The following is a 25,187-nucleotide window of genomic DNA, read 5'->3' on the forward strand; positions in this document are numbered from 1 at the left end:
ACCGTAGAACGTAGATTGCGAAAGACCGTGCAACAATAAGACTCCGTCTAGGAGTGGAACGTACGCTTTGTAAAACCGTGGCTTTTCTCAAGAAAAGGAAGCACGTCGCTGAATTTTCGCGAGCGGCGAATTCCACGAGGTCGTAAAAAAAAATTGCCAAGAGGCAGGCAGAAAGTTCATGAATTACCGGGAAAATTTCGTCGAGGCCAGGACGTCCCGGGGCAGACATACGCGCACTGGGTGGCGACTAGCGGCGAGTACGCGTAGCACGTACTAGCTGGGCGTTAACAACGAAACGCAAATTTAACCGTCCATCCGACGGTTTCAACGGTATCGCAAGTGCGGCATGCGAGATAATTAATGATACGTAAACGCAGACATTTGTACACACGGTCCCATTACACGGGCGTCCGCCCGAAAGTGAGCACTGTTCCAATAACGTTAACGGTTATAGCATCGCCTGCATCTGGATACTACTTGCCGGAACGTCGATTAATTACCGTGTCCGGGCCTCGATTATCAATTACCATAAATCGTCGACACGCACGCGATGTCGCGCGAGTTCTTTCTCAGCGATCAGAACCGTATACGGTTTTGCCATTTTCGTGATTCGAAGTATGGAAGACTATCGCTTAACCGGCTCTCGTAGAAGCGAACCTCCGACGAGATAAACGCACCACCGGTTAATCCGAAGATACGCGTACAGCATGTGAACCGGTAACTGATGATAAGACCGGGCAATGCGCGGTGGTGGAAAAAAGAAAGAAAAAGCGTGAAATGTAGGGTAATGTTCGGACCCGCGAGCTTTCGTTTCTGAGAAAAACTGAGTTTGAAAGTTAGCCCGGTACGCGATCGAAACTCCGTTGCAAAGTACGGAGAACCAACGATGTTGCGCATATCGCTTTTTACAATTTACTATTGTTTGTGTCATCTGCTTGCGATAAATCCGCGGGGATAACGAATCGAAAGAAGATAAATCACCTGTTTCTTCAGAATTAAATGTTAAACTGTGTTCTCGTGTAATTGAATCGAGAAACGAGTAAAAAGTGGTGTCGATTGGTTTAGCTTCCGAGAAGCTGATATATAAATAACGAACGTTCTACGTGTACTACGTATACTCGCGGAAGTATTCCAACAGTTATAGAAATTTCCTGCGAATATATTACGCGCGTTATACGAAACATTTTGAGACAATACTAACAATACGATGAAACGCGATTGTCATAATTACGCTGGTAAGGTATTCGAAACAAATCTGCAAATGTAACATAGAAACTACAAGGTATTTAGCGCAAGTATATTTTGCAGAGATGATCAAAGAATTTAAACAGCCAATTATCCATTCACATTGATAAACCGCGATAGATACTCAGTGGAATCATTTTTAGCACTTGTGTGTACCGATGATTATGAAAGAGGCCCGAGAGTCATACGTCGTATTTATCGTTACTGGATATTTAAAATTTTTCGTTTGAACTGAATTCTGTTTAACGATGTCACAGCCAATTCGATTCAACGGTTCACTTTCCGCTACTTTACAAACACGTTTTCGGATTATCATAATGTTACGTAATACCAGACAGACGCAACGCAGAATAATAACAAACTCGTTTGTTTTAAGTTCTTGACTAAGGCCACTTTCATAATCACCGGAACATACGTTTGAAAGGACTATTTACATTGTATATCAATTTTTTACCAAATATATAAATAAATATAAAATGTAGTAAACATCTCGTAACTTTTATGTACATTTCCACGCTGCTTTCAATTGTTACCAATATAATCTTTTGCATTTTGTTACGGTATTAAATAAAGTTTCAAAATGTTTTATACGATACGCGTAACATAAACGTGAAAATGTTCTCTGATAAGCGTCGAAATATACGTTCGTCAGCCACTGTAGATTCGCCGCGAATCTTTGCGTTAGATTTTCAACTGGAGATCGTCCTGTTATCCGCGTATCCGGTTTGCGACTGAAGCCCGCGAGCGTTCGAAACGTTCGACGCGTTATTAGGAGCCGGGAGAGGAGAGGACGTCGTGAGCAAACAATTCCAACTTTCCTCTCTCGGATAAGAGACTTCGAAGCGATCGGCGTGCAACAGCGTCAACGGGGTGGGTTCTGAAACAACCTCGAAACAGGGAGCAGCGGGACGAAAGAGGAAAGGCGAGGAAAGATGGGCAGAAGACAGCCGAGGCAAGCATCGGCGTCAATAATCGTGGATCTTCGAGAAACGCGAACGCGAGACGGAAGGGATGAATAGACGAGAAAACTGGAAAGGGGGAGTTGGGCGGAGGTGGTGGAGAAAGAAAAACAAAGAGCATGCAAGAGAGAGAGAGAGAGAGCGAGGACGAGGAGAGTCAAAGAAAAGAGAAAGACTCACGAGTGGTTCTGTTGCTGGATGAAATTGAATTCCTCTTTGATCCTCTCGCAAGTGTCAGCCACCGTGAATTTCAGACCTCCCGCAGCCCCACCGCTTCCTCCGCCACCCTGCAACATAAAAAAAAAGAGGAAGAAAGAAAATGAAAGAGAAAATAAGAGGAGGGAATTCGATTAGCATACACGACAAAGCAGCCGCGACAAAGAACGAAAAATAGATCAGCTAAAACGGCGAAGCGTTATGGTCGTACGGGCGTAGTACACGCTGAGAAGACGCTTCGATCTGTAGAAAAGTTACTGTCCACTTTTTCTATGCGGTAATTGATCGACGCGTAATTTGAAGCAACAAGGTGCTTTTATTTATATATATATAATATAGTGGTTTGTTAAAACGTGGTTATTCATTCATAGTAGCTCGTTGTAGCGAAAAAGATATGTACATTCGAAAACAATAACGTGAGCCCCCGTGTCATTCGACGAGATATTTCATTTTTTATATTCTAAGGAAAATGAAGAAAAGATGTAAAAAGAAATGTGAAAGACGGTCGTTTTAAAAATTTATATTTGGAAAATTGTATTACGAAGGTATGCGGATAAAAATTCAGTCGATCGTAAACTGAAATCTTGAATCTTGTTCTACGATAAGATTTGTAAAAACAATGTTTTCGGGGTATTAGAAAGAGGAGAAAAATATTGCCGAGAACCGCTGTAATTGAATCTTATATTATCAGAATTATCTGACATTTAAAATATACCTCGTATCTCGATCCCATTGTCAATGGTCGTAAAGCTTTGTAGCCTAAAGTATGGTACAACATTTTTTCACAAGTAACGTTGTTACGCGCAACTCGTGGTATAGAAAAACGCGTTCTCTTCATCTAGAGTAAGAAAACTGGACGAGTTAACAAGCAAGATTTCTATCGACTCGCACAATTCAAACAGACGATACGATAACAGTCTTGCCGCAACGATGGAACTCTATTTACGAAATACACAGGGAAAAAACTCGTTAAAGGGTGCAAAGGCAACGAAGGAATCTCGTTACGCCGGAAATCGTGTATACACGGTAAAAGAGAGGGGGCAAGGGGAAAAGAAAGCAAAAGAGAAGTCGACATTACGCCTGGTCCTTAGATCGGTGAGACCGTAGAATAAATCCGAAATAAATCTTAACAAATCCGAATTTAAAGGAAAACCGTGCGGTATACGCGTTCGTTCGTTCGTTCGTTCGTTCGTTCGAGAAACGCCTGTAAAATGGTAACGAGGTTAAAGTCGAAGATGACAAGCAACCACTATCAAATGGCCTTCGACCGCATAAGGCGCACGCAAACACAGAAACCGAGCTCAGAAACGCGAGCAGAGGGCATCCAGGTATAAAAGACGAGCGACTCCGTTGCCTAAGAGGGAGAAACGAGGCCTGAAGAGCCAAGGATGAAGGACCATGAAGGCGTCCTTAATGAGACCCATTCCACCAGGTAGCACGAGGTCTGTGTCTACGGGTTCTTCAGCCACGTATACCAACGCCGCTCTACCGGTTGAAATTACGGAGGAAAGGATCAGGCTTTCCGATGACAGTAATGATTACGTTACACATACACACGCATTCTTACGTAGAGTATATGTGGTATATATATATATATACACATTATGTATTTAAATATATATTATAAATATACAATGTCAGTCTAATTTCGTAAGTACAGTCCAAAAGCGCTAGAGGAAATATTAAGGAAAACTAATCTTCTAATAATTTTAAATAGAGTGTATCGTAGAATCACAATCGTTGAAGTTGAATATTCTTTTTACGATTCCTTCAATTATTTGTTCATTTGTGTTCTCGTCATATTCTACCGATACAATGGCATCTTCTTTATTGACACCCGATACAGAAATACATTTGCTCAAAGCAATATCGATGTTGTACACTGTTTTAACATTTAAATAGCATTACAATCATTCAATACCTATTTTCGTTCATTTACATTCTTATAATACACATCCGCCGGTGTTCTCTTTATTGAAATTCGATATAAAACGATTTGTTTATTACCGTGCAAAGAGAGAAGTTTGGTTGGGAGAATGGGCGGAATTCCATTTTCCAATCAAATCATTAATCCGATACGATTACGGTAGCATCATTGAACATCGATATTGTGCGTCGAAGAGAAAATGGGAGACAGAGAAAGAGAGAATGGGTGGGAGCGGGGGATAGAGAGAGGGAGAGAGTAGAATTTCGGGCTGAATGACAAAATCTCTCGATAGAGAGAAATATTCCGACACGACGTTAAATGGTCAATGACTGTCCGCCGGCTGGAAAATTCCAGTTTTTCGACGCTACGTAGTCTCGCGTAGAATGATTTGGCCACTTGTTGAATTCGAAACGGGGAGTGGCTGTCGGTGGTAAAATGGTTTGGGAACAAGCTGGGGAAGAGGACGACGGTGGTCCTCACTTGTTGCAATCATCAAACGGAACAGTCATCGAACAGGTTGTTGTTCCGATGGTTAACCCGCCAGCGTACACATATCCGTTATGTGATACGGTGGACGACAATTCGTTTTCATGAAAATTTTCGTACGAACTGACCAACGCGCTCTCACCATCCACGATAATTCCCGACATCGATATTAAACGTATCCCTTCGTGGCTTTCTATTGCTGTCATATTTGACATTAAAATTAATTTGTAAATGACATTATTAGCGTGAGCTCGCTGTAACGTATTTCTCTCAAAATACGTGATATTCGAAGGAATCGATTTTTATTTCTAGCGTGTTTCGCAAAGGATCATTGAAAATTATTGCGAATATTCTGGTACGAGTTTAAATATACTCGATTCGTATTTTCTGATGCGCAATGTTAAACACAATATACCAAATTACAGTCCTATAATCGAATACAATATAATACGAATGGCAAATTAAATTTACCTTATACTCCAATACTAGAATATCGTGCAGCAATAAGAAAACAAAAAAATTTACCTATTCAAAGATACCTTAACGCAGCCAATATATCGACTATTACCATCGTCGAATAATCCCTTCGACATGAAGACATTAATTAACGACAACGATTCGTGGGAGTTTTACGCATTAACGCAAAATTGGATATCGGGCGCGTATCGCGACACACGGCGAGGGCATCAATTTTCGTCCCTTTCGTTTCTTTATTTTTTTTAATTACTTTCCCTTCTTCCCTACTTTTCCGACCGTTCTTTGACGCGACCATCGGATTTAGTTCTTTCGGCTTAACGAATCAAATACATATATACATATACATCCACATATGTATGTATATACACGTATATAGATACACAGGTTCGCGTAAAGCAGCCCAACCGAATGTTCGCGGTGCGCTCGCGCGCACAAGATGAGTCACGCATCGATGCTTCGGTCCCTGATCAAAAGAGAACGGATTCGAATGGCAAAAATCAATTTTTCAATAATTTTCTTTGCCTCCCATAAGCCGTCCAATCATCCATGCCTTTCCCACTATGTCAAAACTGTTATTAACGAGCGAAGACAAAAGTCTTCCGTTCTCGGGCGGCTCGACAAGAGCACGCTTTTGCCCAGCCTCTATATACCACGGGCCTTTGTATTCATTGTCTGCCCGATTCCCCTTTCACACCAGCGAAATCAATGAAGAAGCACGCGTGAGCGCATCTATATACGTGTAAGCGTGAGCATACGCGTGTAAATGTGTGTGGTACGGCATGGTATAGCGTGTCGTGTGTGTGTGTGGTGTATACGGAGGATCGTATCGAAAAACCGGCTGGTTCACTTTGTTGCCAAGAGATAATGGCCATGCGAATCGTAAATAAGGTAATAGGTCTTCGCAGGGCCGAGGATAGACCAAAGATCGAATGACGTAAGCGAGAAACCCCCTAAGGGCCCGTCCACAACTTTCAAGAAAGTCGTGCATTAAGGTTACATGAGTTTGGAATAAATTTAACGTTAGAATGGCGAGACTGTATGGTTAATGTTATTGATATCGAATATTTTTCGTTTGTTCGATTAGGAAAAAAAAAAATACGGAAACGTTTCTGGCGGCTTTAACGTTCGTCGTTTTATCGAAACGTGATTGATTACACAGACTTACTTATTTTCATCGTGTTATTTTCGTCGCTTTTAATCCTATTCAACTATACTATTCAGCGAAGTCGCACTTTTAAAATTCAATCGCATATTATAAAGTCGTATGAAAACATGAAATTGAAAAAAAGGCTTTCTTTCGGTCTCTTTTTTTCCTACGTAGTCATCGTACCAAAGTACGTATTAAATATGGGCAATTGTAGCGTTAAAAGAGTGTCAAATTCTACGATTATAAAGTTTCCAGAAGTTTGTTTTAACTTTCCGCTTTATAAAATATAAATCTTGTCTCTCCTCTTATCGCATCTCCATTATGTAGATTATACTTCGTGAGAATAGGCATTACAATTAGAAACTGTAAACTGTAGAGTGGATAGAACGTGCTTGAGTCGTAACGAATGCGGAGTGTTTTAATCTTAATTTCAAATCGATCTTATTTATAAAGCGAGATTCATTGCGTATAGTTTATGTACAGTGTTAATACACTGCACATATTTACAAGTTCGTGTACGTTTCTAGGTATAAAAAATTCATAAAGAAATACGAAATTTCACGATTTGTTCCGACCTACCGCATAATTCCTTCGTGGAATGAGTTTTACAAGAGATACACGAATTTATGAATTGGCCAGATATATTCGACAATATTCGTATCTACAAAAAATATCACGAAATAAGAGATTAACGATGAAAAACAAATCTGCAAGGATTCGAGTTACTGCAGCCGAAAAAAATTCGCCTCAACATCTATAGATCTATATGGAAATAGAGCTGATGGGAGGGGCTATGCTGAAATTTGTTTTTCATTATTTCATCTTATTCGCGCGAATTTGCTCCTCGGTTCCCTTATTTTATATCGCGGAAAGGATTCTAATTGGATGAGGCAACGCTATTGGGAATTATTCAAATCGTGTTCCGAGGCTGTTGAAAGTCAGACGTACGAAGCCGATGTAGCTGCACTTGAATAAACATCGATGTATCGATATGCAGTGAACACTGACGAATAAGCGCAACTTTTCTATACGTACACGGCCACATAGTCAATGTATACCGATACGAATAACAGGCCAGGCCATTCGAAGCACCTAGCGCGTCTTTGAATTACACATGTGGTTCATCAATAAAACGATAAATAAAGGAAACGAGGATCAAAGTGGCTAGTTACGTGGGATTTGAGAAAGCTTAAGATAACGGTCGAAAAAGAATCGAGACTCCCTTTTCTCTTGTCCTCCTCGTTTCCTCTTCCCTACTTTCTCATTTTTCGTTTTTGAAATGATATTTCATCGCGTTAGTTGAAAGGAAATTCTCTGAAATGAAAATAAACGTTTAACGATATCGGACGCGTAAAGCTAGCAGAAAGTAGCGTCATAAGGAGTCGTAAATAATTTCCAAGCTATGGGTGATTTCTTTTCGTGATTTTATGCATGCGAATAGAATTGCATCGCCGGGAAGATAATATAGGCGATTTGTGAAATGATGCTAGCTGATCGTGTTTGAAACTGCGAATAGAAGTAGGAATTGAAGAGGAAAGCTTACCATATCGAATCACTCTATAATCACTCCGAAGAGATTGTTTTATCAAGGAGAATAATAAACTAAAGTTATACCTATATAATGCAAATCATTGTAAGTATAAAAAAAATATTCTCAGAGATAATCGTTTATACTGAAATAAGTAGCGGCGATCGACCTCAATTTTCAAGAATATAAATATTAAGAAATTAGCAAGTTATCTTGAAACCTTGTTCGATCATCGCCGTTCTATTCCTATGTAAACAATTTATTTTAGGATACGTTTCACAGAGAGAAAAAGAAGGCAACTTCGTTATAATAAAACGGAACACATTTTGAAATGTCTGCCTGCGAAACGGCTTGAAGGAAAACGTATGCTCAATCAATGTCGAGACATAAAATGTGCTAACAAATACCGGCACGCTTTGTAAGGGGAACCTAGACTGAATTTAGAGGGTGGATGAGTAGGAGGGAGACTGCTCGTAGAAGAAGACCAAGGTGAAAGGGAGAGAGGGAGAACACGTGGTGAAATTCCTGCCGTTCAGAGGTGCGCAGTTAGAATACGTAAATCTTCGTTGCGATAGCGAGTAACTGATAAAAAGGGGTAACACATTTTACATAATTTTTTCTCGCATCTACGCGTTAAATTACGCGATGAATTATAAGCGTTGTTCCTTCTTCTATCTTCTTCTTTTTTTTTTTTTATTACCATACTTGAAATTACGCTTGCCACGAAGATTTGTATGGTTTAGTACTGTCACGTGCAGTGTAAATACATATCAGTAGTTTTCGGCACACAGCGAGCGGTCCATTAACAGCAGTGAATTGACTGACGTCTCCTTATTGGCAAAGTTATCGATTAAACGAGACTTGTAATTGTAACAGTGGCGTAGGTGAGCTACGCCCAAATTGTATACGTTTGTAAATTGCTCTGAATGGCAAACAATGCTGGGTAAACGAAAACGTTGTACGGTAAACAGAAATAAAAACGCGTTAATTGCGAGAACACTTCTAGTTTATAACCGGATAAATAAAAGCAATCGAAGAATGAAAGAAAGTCCTAGTTCCTTTTAATTAATTACAGAAACGATCCGATGTAGCTATACCCATTCGTTGCATCCATATTTAAAACAACGAAGAGTTTTATAAAAATCGCCCAAATTCTTAAAGCTGTTACAGGTAAAGAGCTCTCGTGGTTAAAGCTATTAAAGGTTTCTATATAACTACTGCTTTCTGGCAAATAATCTCAACGTGTCGTTAATCTCTTCAGAACAACTCCTCTCTTTTTGTCTATGAAGAAAATTGTGCTTTTCTTTCTTTCTCTTTTATTCATTTTTTGTTATTAGTTATTAATAGCAGAAATACGTTTGCGAGCAGTTTTGTAAAGAAGCTATAATGCGCTAAAATTTGAGGACAATTCTAGCAAAAATGAATACATCTAGTTAATTGATAAATCGCCAATGTCGCGTATACGTAGGCCCGCGTGAAAGCGTCGATTCAGCGACCAATATCCGCGGTAGAATCTTCTAACGAACGCTTTATATGCAATTAATAGAAGATAGGTACAATATGCATGTACCTTGCATCATAACTTGCATCAAACCTATGATGCTCGCTTTATCACGTAGACATAAATGTTCAGAAGTTTACAAAAGCTGGTACTGTGGCTTACGAATACACCGATGGCCATTAAGCTATACACCGGTTAACGATACAACACCGTAAAACGTGTACTTTGCAAATTACGAGAAAATTCGAAAAGTTCCAGGAGTTTCATAGGACCTCGCCTTACCAGTTACCAGTAGTTTAAGAATAACGAACACTGTCAAACGTCCGATTCGAAAATACATATACAACTAGATAACCCATCCAAGCAAGATATCGTATCGATGAAAGGTCTCGACAATGAATCTAAGCCTTCAGTTCGAACGCGGATGCCTCTTCCTCGTCTATTAACGAACTGTATTACTGGAACTATTCCAACGAACCTTGGAGAATCCATCGAAGATATGCAAGCAATCGAACGTTAAGCCGGCTTTTGCTACCATTTCTTGCAAGACCCGTGATGCATTCTGGGTGGCAGAGAGACGAGGCCAAGAGAGACGAGAGAGTCGAAGCTCGCTTCACTCGTTCACGCGCGTAACCTCACGTCCATGTCGCAATGGCGGATTGACGGCCGCGTTACCGCTCAGGTCGCACATGTACACACGCGAAACAGCCGTGTGCAGCATGTACGAGGGACGAGCATCACGGAGCTCGTCTTGTATATCGGTATGATTATTATAGGTTAGACGTTTCATGGCAGTGCGCACAATGCAGCGGAGTAGAGGACCGGCGGAATATAACCTCGCTTCCCGCAGACCCAGGGCGACGTGATCCAACGACAGAGCCACAGCGGCACACACAGTGTTGTTCTTAATAGGGTTGTGTGTAGCGGCACACGCGCGTCCACACGATACACGTATACAGTTCTGTCGGTGTATGTATGGTACGACTAGCATCGTTGGCCGAGCACAATGCTATAGTCACCCCTGGGTGTTGCTGTTGCTAGTTCCCCTTAACCTACGCGCGACTAAAACAAGATTTATCGTCTGTGGAAACGTACTCGTCGATACAGTGAACCGGCGTAAAAATACGGGCGTGTGGGCCCTTTGTAAAGAGGAGAGTCGGCCGGCTTAAGTTTAATGCCGGATTGGCCGTTGCGATCGAAATTAATAAATATGTAGTATCGATCAACGATTCGGCGATACACGTGCATAAATGGAAATTGAAAAGAAATAAATTCTAGAATCGTAGATTCAAAAAATAGTAATACAGAAAAACGAATATCTATGAATCTAGAAATGTACATTTTTTAATCAGATATCCTTCCGTGTATAGGATTATATTAAAAGAATTAACGTGATCAGACTTCTTAATTCGTTACATCTTGCATTAAAATATCATATAATTCTCCCTGTAGTTTTCGTATTTCAGCATGCGTTGAAATGTTTGAAATTCTCACCGTGGTTTGTAAACTTTGAAAGCGGACTTACGTTATACGGTTTGTTACGAGATAACGACCAGATATTTTTAATTCAAGGAGGAAAATAAAGATGGCACGAGGAAGATGAAACAATTTTTATACCGAATAAAGAAATGATAAAACTTCGTTTGTTTTTTTTTTTTTTTTTTCATTTCTTTGAAACGGTAGATAGATCATTTTAACTAAGAATAAGAAGGGCAGAGAGAACGCTGAAACATAGGGTTTGAGCAACGAGACCGAGAAATCGTCCAAGTAGACATCCATTGAATCCGCCAAAAAGCTCGTTGTATCAAGATTGACCACGTGGGCGATATCGAAGTAAAACGCCTTCGTCACGCAAGGGATGAAACGTTTATCGTCTACTCTACGAGAACGATGGCATTTTTTTTCTATTTTAACCTTTCTGTTCGTGCATCTGGCTCCAGGCTACGCCGTGGGAGTATATACCTTTACACGAACCCGCAGCAAACATGTACTTTTGTATCGATCTTTTCCTCTACTTTACACACCTCTATTTCAGAGCAATAATCGTCCTGACCATACGGGAGACTAGTGCGTTATCTATCTGTTTTCAAACCTATTCGAATATAAATACGAAAACCAGTCCTTCAAAACCGGTACGAAGAGCGAAACATTAATTTCTTAACGATAAATAACGTAGACTTTAAAACCATCTAACGAATAGACAACGAATATTTATGAAAATTTATATTTTTACGACTACAACTAAACAAATGGAATTTAAATATAAATTTGTTTCGTCTATTAAATATTACATAACCAATATTATTCTGTATATTTTTACGTATTATTCTCGTATGCTACGTATTATGCATCGTTAAAATCCTCAGATTACACGTCACTAACGTCAGAGCTGCCAAAGCTAATCAAACTAACTAATTCGTAATTTTTCATGAAATCTATGATCAATTACAACGATGCATTTTTCTTTTAGATTCGAATGGTTCTACGAATATTTGGATAAAAGTTTTGCTTCGGATATTTCCTACATTTTGGCGTATTGTACCCACCTTTTATATATACCTTTGAATCTCTAAATTTCGCATAAATGCATCAACTTCTACAGCCTATCGATGGCCAATGTTTGACCACAGTATCAGCCACCAATTATCAAAATAAGCGACATAGCATAGTAAAATATTTTAACATTACAACGTCTTGGATTTTCTAAGAAGACTAACTCGTATATTTGTAGAGAATTGGTCTTTTGATCGATACACATCATTCGCTGCACCGACAATCATGCGGATGACACTGACGGCCATTCTATGGGCGTAAGTACATATGAATATACGTGCATATGTGTACGTATATTTCTGACCATGCCCTTCTCTCCTGCCCTTCTGTGCTTTAACGAGGATAGCCGAGGGTCGAACCTCGTTCGACATGTAAATGTAAATGTTGGACAAGAACCATCCAGAGATTCTCAACTTTCTTAGCCCAATGTCTAGTGGCCGGTAGGGGAACTGGAGGTCCGGTGAGAATCACTGGTGAGGACACTCCGTGACTCCCCGGTGTGGCAAGAGTGTTGCGACGTTCTCGACACAGTTGGCAGTGGTGATCAATCTTCCCCGGCCACGTTACATTCTTCGACCGCACGTCCGTCACCAAGGAAAAACGCACACCGACTGCACAATAGCGTATAAATGGGTTGGAGGCAGAAAATCCCGCTGACTCGCCGCCATCCTATGTTTCAAGCCACAAACTATGCTCGCTTTAAATCAAAGTGTTCTTATTGTTGTCTTGTTTATTTATCGTTAACGATATCAAGGAATTTACTTTGCTCCGAAAGAGAATCAGATACGTAAACGATAACAAACAACGACATATTTTTGGCTAATTACGATTATTGGTTATAGTTTTCAGAAGAGGATCGACGATCGTAATATTTTTATCGAGTTCGTTTACGTGAAGCTACGTGATAAATTTTTTCGACGCTCCTTCCTCAACGATATTCTTTTCTTTGGACGATAGTCAAGTCTTTTGTATATTATTACCGAAGAGAACTACCAATTATCGCGTCTTCGTAACGAGATAGTCGGCTTCTATAGCGGATAATCGTTGCAAGAGTAACCCAAAATGAGAACCACTCGTTGGGATTTCAGTGGGTGGCGTTGGTCCCCTCATCAAATGCTTGTCATACCGTTCTTACCCTCAAACTCCGAAGCCTAGCGGATCCCAACAGTCGGGTAAAGCCCGAGCCGCACCCCCGTGTACACAACGAGAAAGAGGACGATGTGTATATGAGAAGAGGTGGGCAACCACCCCAATGGACCCGTCGACGAAGGCTTAAAGCACATAGGCCTGTGATATGCCTCGGGGCCAAGAATTATGTCGCTGAAACCCACCAATTACGAGGGTTGCAACCCGAAAACGGCTTTCTTTCCTTCCACTTCTCTACATATACACGCGTATAGAAAACCTAAGTAAGTCGCGTCTTTTTTCAATCGAGATCGAATCTACACTGCGGGACGATTTTCAACGAACGCTTTTAACCACGAGAATGAAACTTTCGTGAACTACATTCCACCAGGGAATTTGTTAAAATTTCATGAGTTATATTTCCTACGTATTTTTGAACAACCATTATTCCTTTTTTTCGTTCACTTTTCTTGGCAGAAAGAACGAAAATAAAACTTACTTCATGCACAGTTATATTCTATGCACAGCTGTAATATAGAACGAAGAATAGAATAATAAGACAGGAGCAGAAATCCTCTGAACGTGTATCGTAGTCCATCATTCGACGATGAAAAAGACCATTCGTCTGATTACGATTTCACGAAACGTCGTCGCGCACCGTATCCACCAGGCCAGCGACGGATTAATCAGCGAAACCATGCGGTTTCTTGCTCCCTCTGCGATTAATTAATCCTCGCGATTAATCACTCCAAGCGCTTTTCATCGACCAGCAGATCGTTTTTGTTCGTATTTTCGAGCGAAGGATATGCACGCGTATACACAGCCTGCGCGTTGTTTGCCGTGCGAAAAGAGGAGCATATAAAATTCACGGGACTCGCAACAATACGTTTCCTATAAACCTTTTTAATTTCAATTATGATAAACAACTGGCAGCTATAGAATACGAAAACGAACTGTTTACAAACGATAATATCCATGTACACGCGTGCCGATAACGATATTATCGTAAATAATCCGAGCGCAAAAATTATTACGAGGAATTAATCCAATTGTCTGTTAACTGTTATTAACATAACACACGTCACGTTTCTACTTTCACGTTTAAATACCCAACGCTTGTAAAAACAATACAATTTTTTATTCGACAAGAAATAATGTTTTTTAGGATCAAATAAACCGGAAAATACACACACATATCTGATTCTGTTAAAAATCCCGCTATTTACGTATTAAATAAAGATGGTAGCGTGTAAATACACGAGCACCGTGCCGGATGTGTGTACAAAAATACTAAATTGCCAGATGCATCGAGCCAGAAATACCGAAAAATTTGTTTGATAACATATACAGGCGTGTGTATATTTCGTAAAAAGTGTATGCGCCGTATCGCGGGATATAACGTTCCAAAATGTATCGCCATCAATCGTGATCCGTATGTATAAAAACTGAATTACCAAATTCCTCTAACGTCAAGACAGTAAAATTTTCCGACTTGTTCACGACGTTGACTTGAAAGCATATACGCAAAAACTTTGGAACTTTTCCATTACTTTAAGACGAGTGGTGGTAAAACACGTGGACGAAAACCGACTCGAAATCTCCAAGCATTTTTATCGCCCGAAAGAACGAGTTCACGTTATATAACGATGTTAAACGTTAAGGCGAGAAACAAAGGCATTTAGAAATTGTAAGGATATCGTAACTATTCGTGGCAATTTTCTCGATGAGATCCAACGAAATTACGAGACTGTTTCTGTAATTCGAAGTACAGTAGAGCTGACATATATCCACACTGATTCGCCAAAGTATTTCAACACCTATAAAAACTTTTTATGAATATATTACGCGTGTTACGCGAAACATTTCGAGATTTCATCAACGTTGTAACGAGACACGATTATCACGGTTATATTGGTAAAGTTTGAAACGGATCTGGAAATGTACGTAGGAGGTACAAGATATTTAACGCAAGTGTATGGCATATTTCGCAGAGCGAAAGATCATCAAATTATTTAAAAACTCAATTATCCATTACATTAATAAACTTCAATATATCCAACGGGACCATCTCCAATGCTCGTTACACGTTTCTTTTTTCCTGTTTCTCTACTAAATATACGTTTAAATCGATGTTTCAGATCGATCTTCAATTTGTTTATTTACCAATACGATCGCGACAGTCGAATCTCGTTACAGCGTCAAAGAAATTCGAAAATGTTTCATACAACACGCACAACGTATGTACACGCGAAAGTTTTTTATAGTAGAAGCTGAAATATTTTCCTAAGTCATTGTACGTGGCAGAAACGCTATTCAACGGGGAAAACCGCATCTGCATCTGCCTCTTCCGCGAACGCATCTCCAAAGTATAAATTCGTCATTGGCATCCATTGTTACCAATCGGCCGTCTAGTATGACTTTTTCTATTTCAGAATCAAGTGACCCTCCGGCGAGCATTTCAATTTTCGCTCCTCGTTTCAATTCGGATGGGACGACTCGACGAACAATTAGTCGTCGTGCAATTTGATCAGCGATTGTCATCGGCGTATACCAGTGTCGCCCCCCATCCCCACCCCCAATCCCAACCCCCATCGTCGTGGACGCACTGAAAAAACTCGCGGTGGAGAATCATTTTTATGTTGCAATTTCGCTTTTCTATCCGGATGCATTGTGGACCGACACGATTTTCGAGCACCATCTTAACGGTAAACGACGTTCGATTAAAAACGGAAATCTTTCCAATTTTTGCCTTCGTTTACACGTTCGCGTCGATAATGAATATGTATGATTTTACGTTAACGTCTAATGCTGCTAATCTTAATTTAAAAGTCGCTACTCGCAACGTGATTACGCTCATTTTTAATTACCGTTATTTTTATAGAAAATTTTATCGCTACCGCTACGTTCCAGTATTCTCTCGGCGATCGTAATACTTGAATCCTTAATATCTAATAATCTTTAATAAGCGAGAGTTTTGCAATCGTAACGTGCGAATCGCGACTTGCCAGAGGATTGGAAAATATTTTTTTAAAGGTAGTCGCGGTTATTTCTAACTCGTATTACGTATTTTCGTATGGAATTTTGTCGCAACGATTTCAACGCGATTCTGTTACAACACATTTGCTCGATATTCCAACAATGATTGTCCATAAACGAACAGAAATAACGTAGAATTTAACGGAAATAACTACGTTTTTACAACCGATTGATCAGACGCAAATACACGCAGCTAATGTTTCATTGAGTATTCGGTTAATTACAGGTAATAACAGGTTATAAGTTGAAATATATTTTTATGCGAATGTACGCGATTAGGATCGTAATTGGTTGTTACAAAAGTCACGATTCGAAAAAGGTTGAGAGACACTGGTTGAACGGGAAACTTGGAAAGGATACACGGTATTCGGTAAAGATTTTGAAAATATTTATGGGATTCCGTGAGTATCGGTTTTTTCGTGCTTCGTAGATTCATCGTGATTATAACTTAAATACTTTAAAATAAGAGAAGACATCGAAAAACCGTCAAGTCCCACGTACAAACAGCATAAACGATTCACAAGATTGTGTATGCAGATGGAATACGAATGAATAAGCGAACGTTAGATAGAGTGAGAGAAGAAGGGGGAAAAGGTGAAGTGGTAGGGAAAGACTGAAAGAGAAGAAAGAGAGGAAGAAACAAAGCGCGTCCCTTTGTCCTTTGTTATCCTTTGCTAAAATCTATATATCAGCGTGATACATTTGCAAGGAAGCTGCAACTTTTCGTTAACGTGACATTTCTTTTCGCATCCTGTTTTCTCCCTCTTTTTTGCGTAATAAATATGTACGTATCGTTGATCGATCAAACGTTCGTTCCGCGTAGATGTTACAAGTTCCAACCACAATGCAATTATACCGTATATCATTGCAGTACATTTCACATAATTGCAAAACACAATTGGATAATTATCAACGTAAAAAGAGAGAACATAATACGAAGTTGGAAACAATTCTGTATAATTTACCTTTAATATTTTCTAGTTTTATTTTCGAAGATTGAACTACATGCGGAAAGTGGGATATTTATCAAGTGGTAGATTCATAAAACTTGGTGAAGAGAGAGAAAAAATTAAGATAAGTACAATCTTTGTCATAAATCAAGACAATTTTATAATTAAGTGTAATGATATTCGTTTATATGTATATAACTGTATTAAATGTCTTACGACTTATGGACAATAGCGTACGTATGAATGGTATGCCTGAAATCAACACGTTCATGCACAGTAGGTTGATTAGGTTCTTTACTTCCTCTATAGGACACGCTACTAGACAATCAAGGATAACAGTCATTACCGTGCCAGTTATTGTTTCTATTATCACCATCCGTTTGACAGCGGCAAGAGCAGAATCTACCGACACGCTTAAACTTATTTATCAAGATACGTATAATTACTTCCAGATGTTTAATTAAACGTGGCGATGACGACAATCGTAAACGTAAGCGTTCTTCTTCCTAGTTGGATAGTTGAATCGTTACGGAATTTTTATTTATTTTCTAAATATAAGAGGAGGAACATTTTTGAAGAATTATTAGAATTGTTAGATTTTGATCTATTAATTAAATATTAAATTGATTAAATAAATATCATAAGACGAGTAATAGTTTACGTATTATGTGAATTCTGTAGAATCTTGCACTTTTGAATTTTTTATAAATGAATAAACATTCGCAATTTAATAATTATCAATGCAATTTAGTTAACTCACCATCTTGTCTTGCGACCGCTTTCTTCGCTAAGTTTCTCAATTCGTTTCCTGAAATTTTGTCCATTGTATGTATAGAATTTTTTTGAAATAAAAATACTTTGTAACGCGTGTCTCGTTCTTTCTTTCTTGTAACCTACATTTTCAATAATCTTTATGAATGACTTGAATCGTGTGTCATCTACGATTTGGCAAAGTAACGAGCGAACAACAATGTTCCATCGAGCAACTCCTGCTTTTATTATCTATCTCTTCTTCGTAAAGGCTCAAGTTACAGAGTTTACGAGCACAATGGTCGTAGCCGTCCCATCATTTATTTGGTTGCCAAGTGTAGAGAATGGGTCAGTTCTTAGCGCTTAGGATAGTGTTCGCTTCTATTATGACTGCAGACCATCTATCATTCGCGATGGTAAATTCAAAATCAATTTCTCCGTCTCTAAACAGCGGATAAGCGAAGACCCCGACCGTGAAACTCTCTACATGTACATATTTGTAAATGTATATGCAGTCTTACGTTAAATCTTTAAACTTCTCTCAACTTAACATTCTCCGGGATACTCATCGATAATACTTTTAATACTTTGGACAAGCATTCGTTGGATCAATTGTATGAAATTATCTTCGATATAAATGCAAATTTGGAAGAAATCGCGGATTAAATTATCCGTTTGTCGACAGAGAGTTAGTATCAATGTAACTTAACCGATTAATTTTAATTATCGTCCTGTTTACTTTAAGACAATTTTTCTATCACTTTACAACGAAATTAGTTCTTCGATGAACAAATAGTTTCTATTTTATCCTCCATACAGTGTATAATTAAATTCTACAACTATTCTGAAGAAGTTTCAATTTTTAATAAATGTATACAAGCATTTTTTGTATTATTATACAGAATGTGTATATGGTTATGCCAGCTTAGAGCGAAGGAGAATAAATTTCAGTAGCTCGAGGATTAAACTTGAATCCTCCAGTGAACGAGTATGCAGTAATATTCGACTATGGTTAAACATTTAACTTTCACAATTGGCAAAATAAATTTATTACGACGAAGATTAGCTATCGACGAGGTCAGTAATAAAAAAGCAGAACGGTTGAATCATTTTTTTTTTTTTTTTAAAGAAGAATTACATACATATCGAATAGGAATGAAACGAACTCTACGCATGGCAAGAGTTGGTAGATAGAACAGATACCAATCGGATCGAATGTTGTGCAACGACGCGTACACATTCGACTTCTATGAATAGAATAAACCGCGTATTATTGCAAGAACGATTTTACTCTTTAAGAATCCTCATGAGGAAATTATTGAACCACTTTGTGCCCCTTGAACGGCGCCACATTAGCGCCAATAAGCAAACAACCGGCAAGTGTACCCACATATCAACGGCACCAGCACCAACCAGCGGCTTCTACGAACGGCAATTGTTGTACGTTGACTTGTCCTCTCTCTCTCTGTCTCTCTCTGTCTCTCCCTCTATAAATAATCTCTATAATTTCTAGAGGCCTCCTGTGTCAGCGAATTCTCCGGTGGTCTCGTTTCGCATAAAGGACTTTGAGCTTATGTGACGCGTGAAATTATAACGGCGGTGAAAAAGTAAAAAAGAGGGCGGCCAGGCCAAAGCATTCTTTGAATAGTGGAATTATTTGCAGTAAGAAAATGAAAATGCAAAGGCGACCGGTTAAAGCGCGTATAAAGGAGAATGCTTTTTCTACTATGACCCTGCAATTATATTATTCCGTGCCGATCCTTTCTTCCGTAAACTTCATAACCGCCATTTGGTTTATTCTTTGCAACGAGCCGGTGTGAGAAGAGGAGAGAACGAGGAAGCGAGAGAAAGAGAGACAGAGAAAACACGAGTGCCGGTGGTGGTGCAGGGATGTGGCTGCAGCAAGGCTTAACTGCGAACCGAGAAAAACGTGAAAATCCAGACGAAACAAGGATATTTACATATGCAACCGTGTTCGAGTGATATCTCACGTGGCTACCCGGATGCTAACCATCTTAGAGGAAACGTTCGAAAAAGGGCGTAACACAGGGCTGTTTCAAGCTCTGAGATCACAAGTAACGAGATACACTGTCGCGGATGAATAAAATCTAGCAACAGGAAAAGTAACATCGACCCGGTAAAGTTTTCCTGCGCGAAGAATTCTGAACGAACGCTTAATAGTTCAAACAATGAACAAAACGGTGAATTAAAATTGAAGGCATCCCATAAGTGGGCACACGAAAGGGGAGAGAGGATAATATGGGCCACCGGCAACGCCGCGATGGTGTTAGAGCAACTGACGGGGTAACTACTTTGAAAAGAAAAGTTGAAAGCTCACGAGCACCGACGCCTTTTCTTCTTCGCTCGTAGAAGTACTTAAGGCGCTTCTCTCCCGGTTCATCGTGATATCAATATTATAGAAAGAAATGAAATTTCAAGTTTATATAATAAATCTTTCCTTTTCTGGTTTCTTTCCCCTTCGCTTCAGGAAACGCGTAACACATTCGCGATTAATCGTAGAAATCTGCCGATTTACTGGCAGAAAAAATAAATTTCAGGTACGTACGATAAATCCTACCTTTTCCTCGTTTCCTCCATTTCACAAAACCCATAATTCACACAACGAGATCCCCTCTTTTCACTTACTATTAGCAACATGTTGCCCTGGTTTGTCGTCGTTTTGCACGTGTACTGCGTCCGTGGTAATCCTTAGTATTTATGTATTAGTTGAAGTTATTTGATATCAAAAAAATGTAAATATTTCGACCTTCTTATCTGTGCTAAAAGAGTACAGAAGAAACTTGTATAGAAACAGAAAATTAACAGAACAGACATTATTAGAAAAAATGGTATCGAAATACGCTATTGTTACGTACAACATCTTTGTAACGTTATATTTTCCACCTTCCTATATTATCCATTTCGTGTAGATTGCATAGAATATAGAATTATTGAAAGAAACATAGAGCTGCAAGATTATTTTACGCTACTCGAATACCTTAGAGGTTCTGAAGTTTAAGAAGCTTACTGCGTTCAGAACTTATATGGTTGGTAATGTTCCGATATTAAGGAAAACAATCACAACGCTAATATTTCTAAAATTCTACACCGAGGACGCTCTCATCGCCAAAATAATTCACAATGAACGTTTATTTAGATTACTCTTGCGTGGTAGAACTTTTTTCAATACCCAAGTCAACAACGCGTTCGTGCAAACATTCCTTCCAGCCGGAGTACTTGCCGCGACACCATAAAGCATACATTATAAAAATTTCCCCGAGGAAAAGAAAATTACAAAAATTAGCGGTTCCAAGGTGAAACTACGTCGGGCACAATAAAAATTGGCTAAGTTCGCGGTATCTCGAGTTACAGGAGAGAGTAACGCCCGCACCTCTCGTAATTTCGACCGCGACAACTATGTTTCACTCGCCGTCTGTGAAACTTGAAAAAGACGACGATAAAAAAATAAAACAAAAGGACGCGTCTTTTATTTGTTCTGTTCTTTTCTTTTTTTTCTAATTTCCATTTTCTTTTATTTTATTAGAGCTTATTTTATTTCTACTAGAACCTCGCTTGTTCGAACAGATATAAAAACAAAACAATTTCTATAGTCTTCTTCATTCATACTGAATTAAAAGAAATCATTATCGCTATAGGAATTCGTATAACGAATACGATCGTACAGAGGCTCACCTATCAATTCGTACATGCACGTGGTGAAACTGATCGTTCCTTTGTTCGCATAATCGAACTGCGGATAAACAAAATTCTACTCGATCGAATGGAATTGTATTTTGTTCTTGTTAAAATTACTTACGGGAGCGGCTGGGTGTCTCGCCGGCGCGGGGTACATCTTAATTGTGACTAAATACTCCGCAAGAATCACACGCGTCCGCAATGTCCTTTGTACACGGTTATTTCATGATCCATTCCCCGGCTCGATCTTTGCAGTAACATTCTCAGGATCTTGGAGGAACGCCAACGGTCTTCCCTCGATGTTCAGCATAAAGATCTTCGCCAACTGTAATTATAACACGACACGATTCGTTACTTTGAACAAAACCAAGGTGTTTCGTAAACTTCTTCCTGAGAATACGTGATTTCGCGTGACGTTCTTGCTTTTCTTAGAACCAAATCATTAGTCTTACATAGTCATTTACATGTTTAGACTATAGCAGGTAGTTTTCAACCTCCCGATGAGATTATAAGTTTTGGACTAGTTTTTAATCGCTCGCTGAGATTATATGGATAACATGAATATGCATAAGTCTCTTAGAAAGCAATTCGATCAACTCCACTTTTACTGAATTTCTCAATCTCTTTGCTATTTACGAAAATATAGATAATCTTTAAACGTTCGATCTTAGTATTCGACATAATCTTATATTTATATGAGATATATATGTATATTCTCTGATTTTAATGAATAAGATATTTTAAAAATGACAGAGTGTCCGAAGAGATACAAACGTTACAAAGAAGAAAGTAGAAGGGCAGATTTAATTTTTAATTAATTTTATTCACCGCGAGTATAATTTAACATTAGCTGTTAAAACTATTAGTTTGAGATCTTTTCCTTTCTGTATCGTAAGTATTAGAAACATACAGTTTTTAGTTATTTATTCGGACAAAAATAACTGTATATTATACATATCAATTTAATTATCCGCTATATAAAATATGAGAAGTAAATTTCCAGAGTTTACAGTTTTATAACAATGGAAATTATTTCTTAAAATTCTTGCTAAAACCAAGATGATCATACTCTATTGATAATAAATTACGCTGGTAATTACAGTTTAAATATTCAATGGGTTACCACTGTAAAAGTTGGATAATTAAAATTGCGCATACATTAACTACACTATCGCGTCGCACAGACACGAACGATATACCGAACCCGGCGAGCAATTCGTAGTAGCAGAAAGAAGACCGTAAAACAGCAAGTTATGTGCATTTATGTTCATCGAGAACGAGAGAAATTTTCAGTAATCAGCGAAGGATTCTGAACGACGTTAAATTAATTTGTATCAATCACTATCACACGCGGAATACGATTATTCGTATGAAGATAAAATCAACGTCGCGAGTATAAAAATACGAAGTGCTATAACTTAAAATTCCCGATCAACTTTAACAACGATATTTCATATTCCTCGTACGAGCACGTATGACATGGAAACTATCGAAAAATGCATGAAAATAACTGTAAGCTTAATGTACGAAAAAAATAAAAAAAATAAAAGCCATCTCCCATTTTCAATTTTCATAGGGCGGAAAAATTTCCAGCTACGCATCGCATATGAATTTCGAAATTATTTATATGGCCGTGATGCGTGTGTATGCGGTTTCATGAATCTGACCGATCAATTTATCGTTCGATTTACGAGCCATGTAAACCATGCTCCGTCACCATTTCGAGAACATTTATCCTAATCTCCAAGGCATGTTTCTAACGCAAGGCGACAGAGAACGAAGAGAAAAGTAGGAGTAAAAAAATTAGGAATAAAAGAACGGGAGGAGGAAATGGAGCAGCAAGGAGAAAAAGGAGATAGGAAAAAGTAAGTGCGCCCAGCGCGCCCTCTCGTTTAAACCAAACGTAAAGCTGTTTCACGAACGAAATGTCACGTACGGAAATTGTGTTGTATTTAAAAAAAAAATTGTTTTAGGTAAACAGTTTACTTCCACTTTCTTGTGTCCAACACTTACGTTGAACGCATTTAATTATCGATTAAAAATGGCGACGTATCGTGGAACGATGTATCGAAATATCGATAATGGCGGACGACGAACAAATGACTCGTTATAACCTATTAGCGATGCATGAATTTAATTCAACCGTAGGGAATGGTAATTCGGGAAAATTAAAGTATAAACGATCGACTAGCAGAATTAATTAAACAAATTAAAAAAGATCTCGTTACTTGTACGATTTATTTACCTATACCTACTCGCCGACGATAATATAGATGTTCCTTTTGTTTTTCTAATATCGCGTATAATCTCCGAAGTTCGTAGACATCAGGAATTTAACGTATATCTCGCGATAATTTGCACGTGTAATTTATGACTTTAACACGCTATACCGTTCGGAATTTGAGACAGGTAATTTGATTTGTCGAATTAAATGGGTCATTCGATTATTTAAATGGCTCGTGTCACTTTTCAAGAAACTAGATTTCTCCGAGTATTTGAAGTATTTGAAAAAAATTTCATATAATTTAAATATCTGAAATCTCTTTGTTTTCTTCAAATCGAATTAATAACTTAGTGAAGATTATAACCTCATGATCGACCGTTATGGATTTCACGCATGATTCATAATACACACAAAAACTACATCAAAACAAAATATCACGTTACTCCTCGTTAATGACAAATTAGCAAAACTCGAGATGATTTATAATCTTTACAAAACATGCTAACATTACGAGTAAACAAGAATGTTAAAATAAATATACATTCGTGTACCAGTATATATACGAGTATTAATGGTTTGCATTAGGGCAATTTGGATCTTCCTCAAGTAATTTTCACATAATAAATCAGTTATATGAAACGAAGTTCGCGCATGTGCGAATTATGTACATATGTATTAAATAACGAAGCGCAGCACTGTTTATGACAGCTATACATGCAAATTCAGAATTGAAAGTGACTGAATAATTTAAAATACCGGAATGAAAACGTTCAGGAATAAAACGTAGTGGAGTATAAAATTTTTCATCGAAACGAAGGATTTCGTTGTTGTCATCATTTCCACATTGACATACGAGGCGATTTCACACACGTGCACGTGTCATTACGGGCTCTTTGTAACGCCGGATGATGTTTCGTGTAACATGAAAATGGAGTCATGTAACTCCGTTAACAGACCATTCTCCACGGATAATATATTTCACAAGCGATGTATAATGGAGCGGGCGTACGTGAAAAACTCGCAGCCAAATTTGAACAGTCATTTCCATCAATTTGCAATATACGGATATGACGAAACGATGAAAACTTTCAGCAGTTTAACTCGCGACGCCTTTATGGCCTGTTTTCTATCGCCCGATGTAATAACATACAGATCGGAAATAATCACCGGCCAAAAATTTACGATCATTTCTTTAGTTGTGGTTACACTAAATTTTCGACTAATTTTATCATTCAAGATTAATACCATGGATATATCAGTAATCGTTTTCTTCATTTCAATAGATTTCTAATTAAGGAATTAGCAGAATTTTAAACTGACCTTTTTAAATCCCAAAGATCTATGAAATACGCGGAGACTTCAAATCT

The 25,187-nt window shown here is 38.5% G+C and overlaps 1 protein-coding gene across 6 annotated transcripts in view; it reads right to left on the bottom strand.

The window, feature by feature from the left end:
- Positions 1-25,187, bottom strand: part of LOC126915406 (protein groucho) — a 115,462-nt gene that overhangs the window by 87,244 nt on the left and 3,031 nt on the right. For all 6 annotated transcript variants that reach the window (XM_050720061.1, XM_050720063.1, XM_050720065.1 and 3 more), the window contains exons 2-3: positions 21,718-21,921; positions 2,385-2,491 (exon numbers count right to left, since the gene is read on the bottom strand). In XM_050720061.1, the coding sequence (XP_050576018.1) occupies positions 2,385-2,491; positions 21,718-21,753 (143 nt within the window). In that variant the 5' untranslated portion in view covers positions 21,754-21,921. The remainder of the gene's footprint in view (positions 1-2,384; positions 2,492-21,717; positions 21,922-25,187) is intronic.

The sequence above is a fragment of the Bombus affinis genome, chromosome 4 (genome assembly GCF_024516045.1).
Source record: "Bombus affinis isolate iyBomAffi1 chromosome 4, iyBomAffi1.2, whole genome shotgun sequence".
NCBI lineage: Eukaryota > Metazoa > Arthropoda > Insecta > Hymenoptera > Apidae > Bombus > Bombus affinis.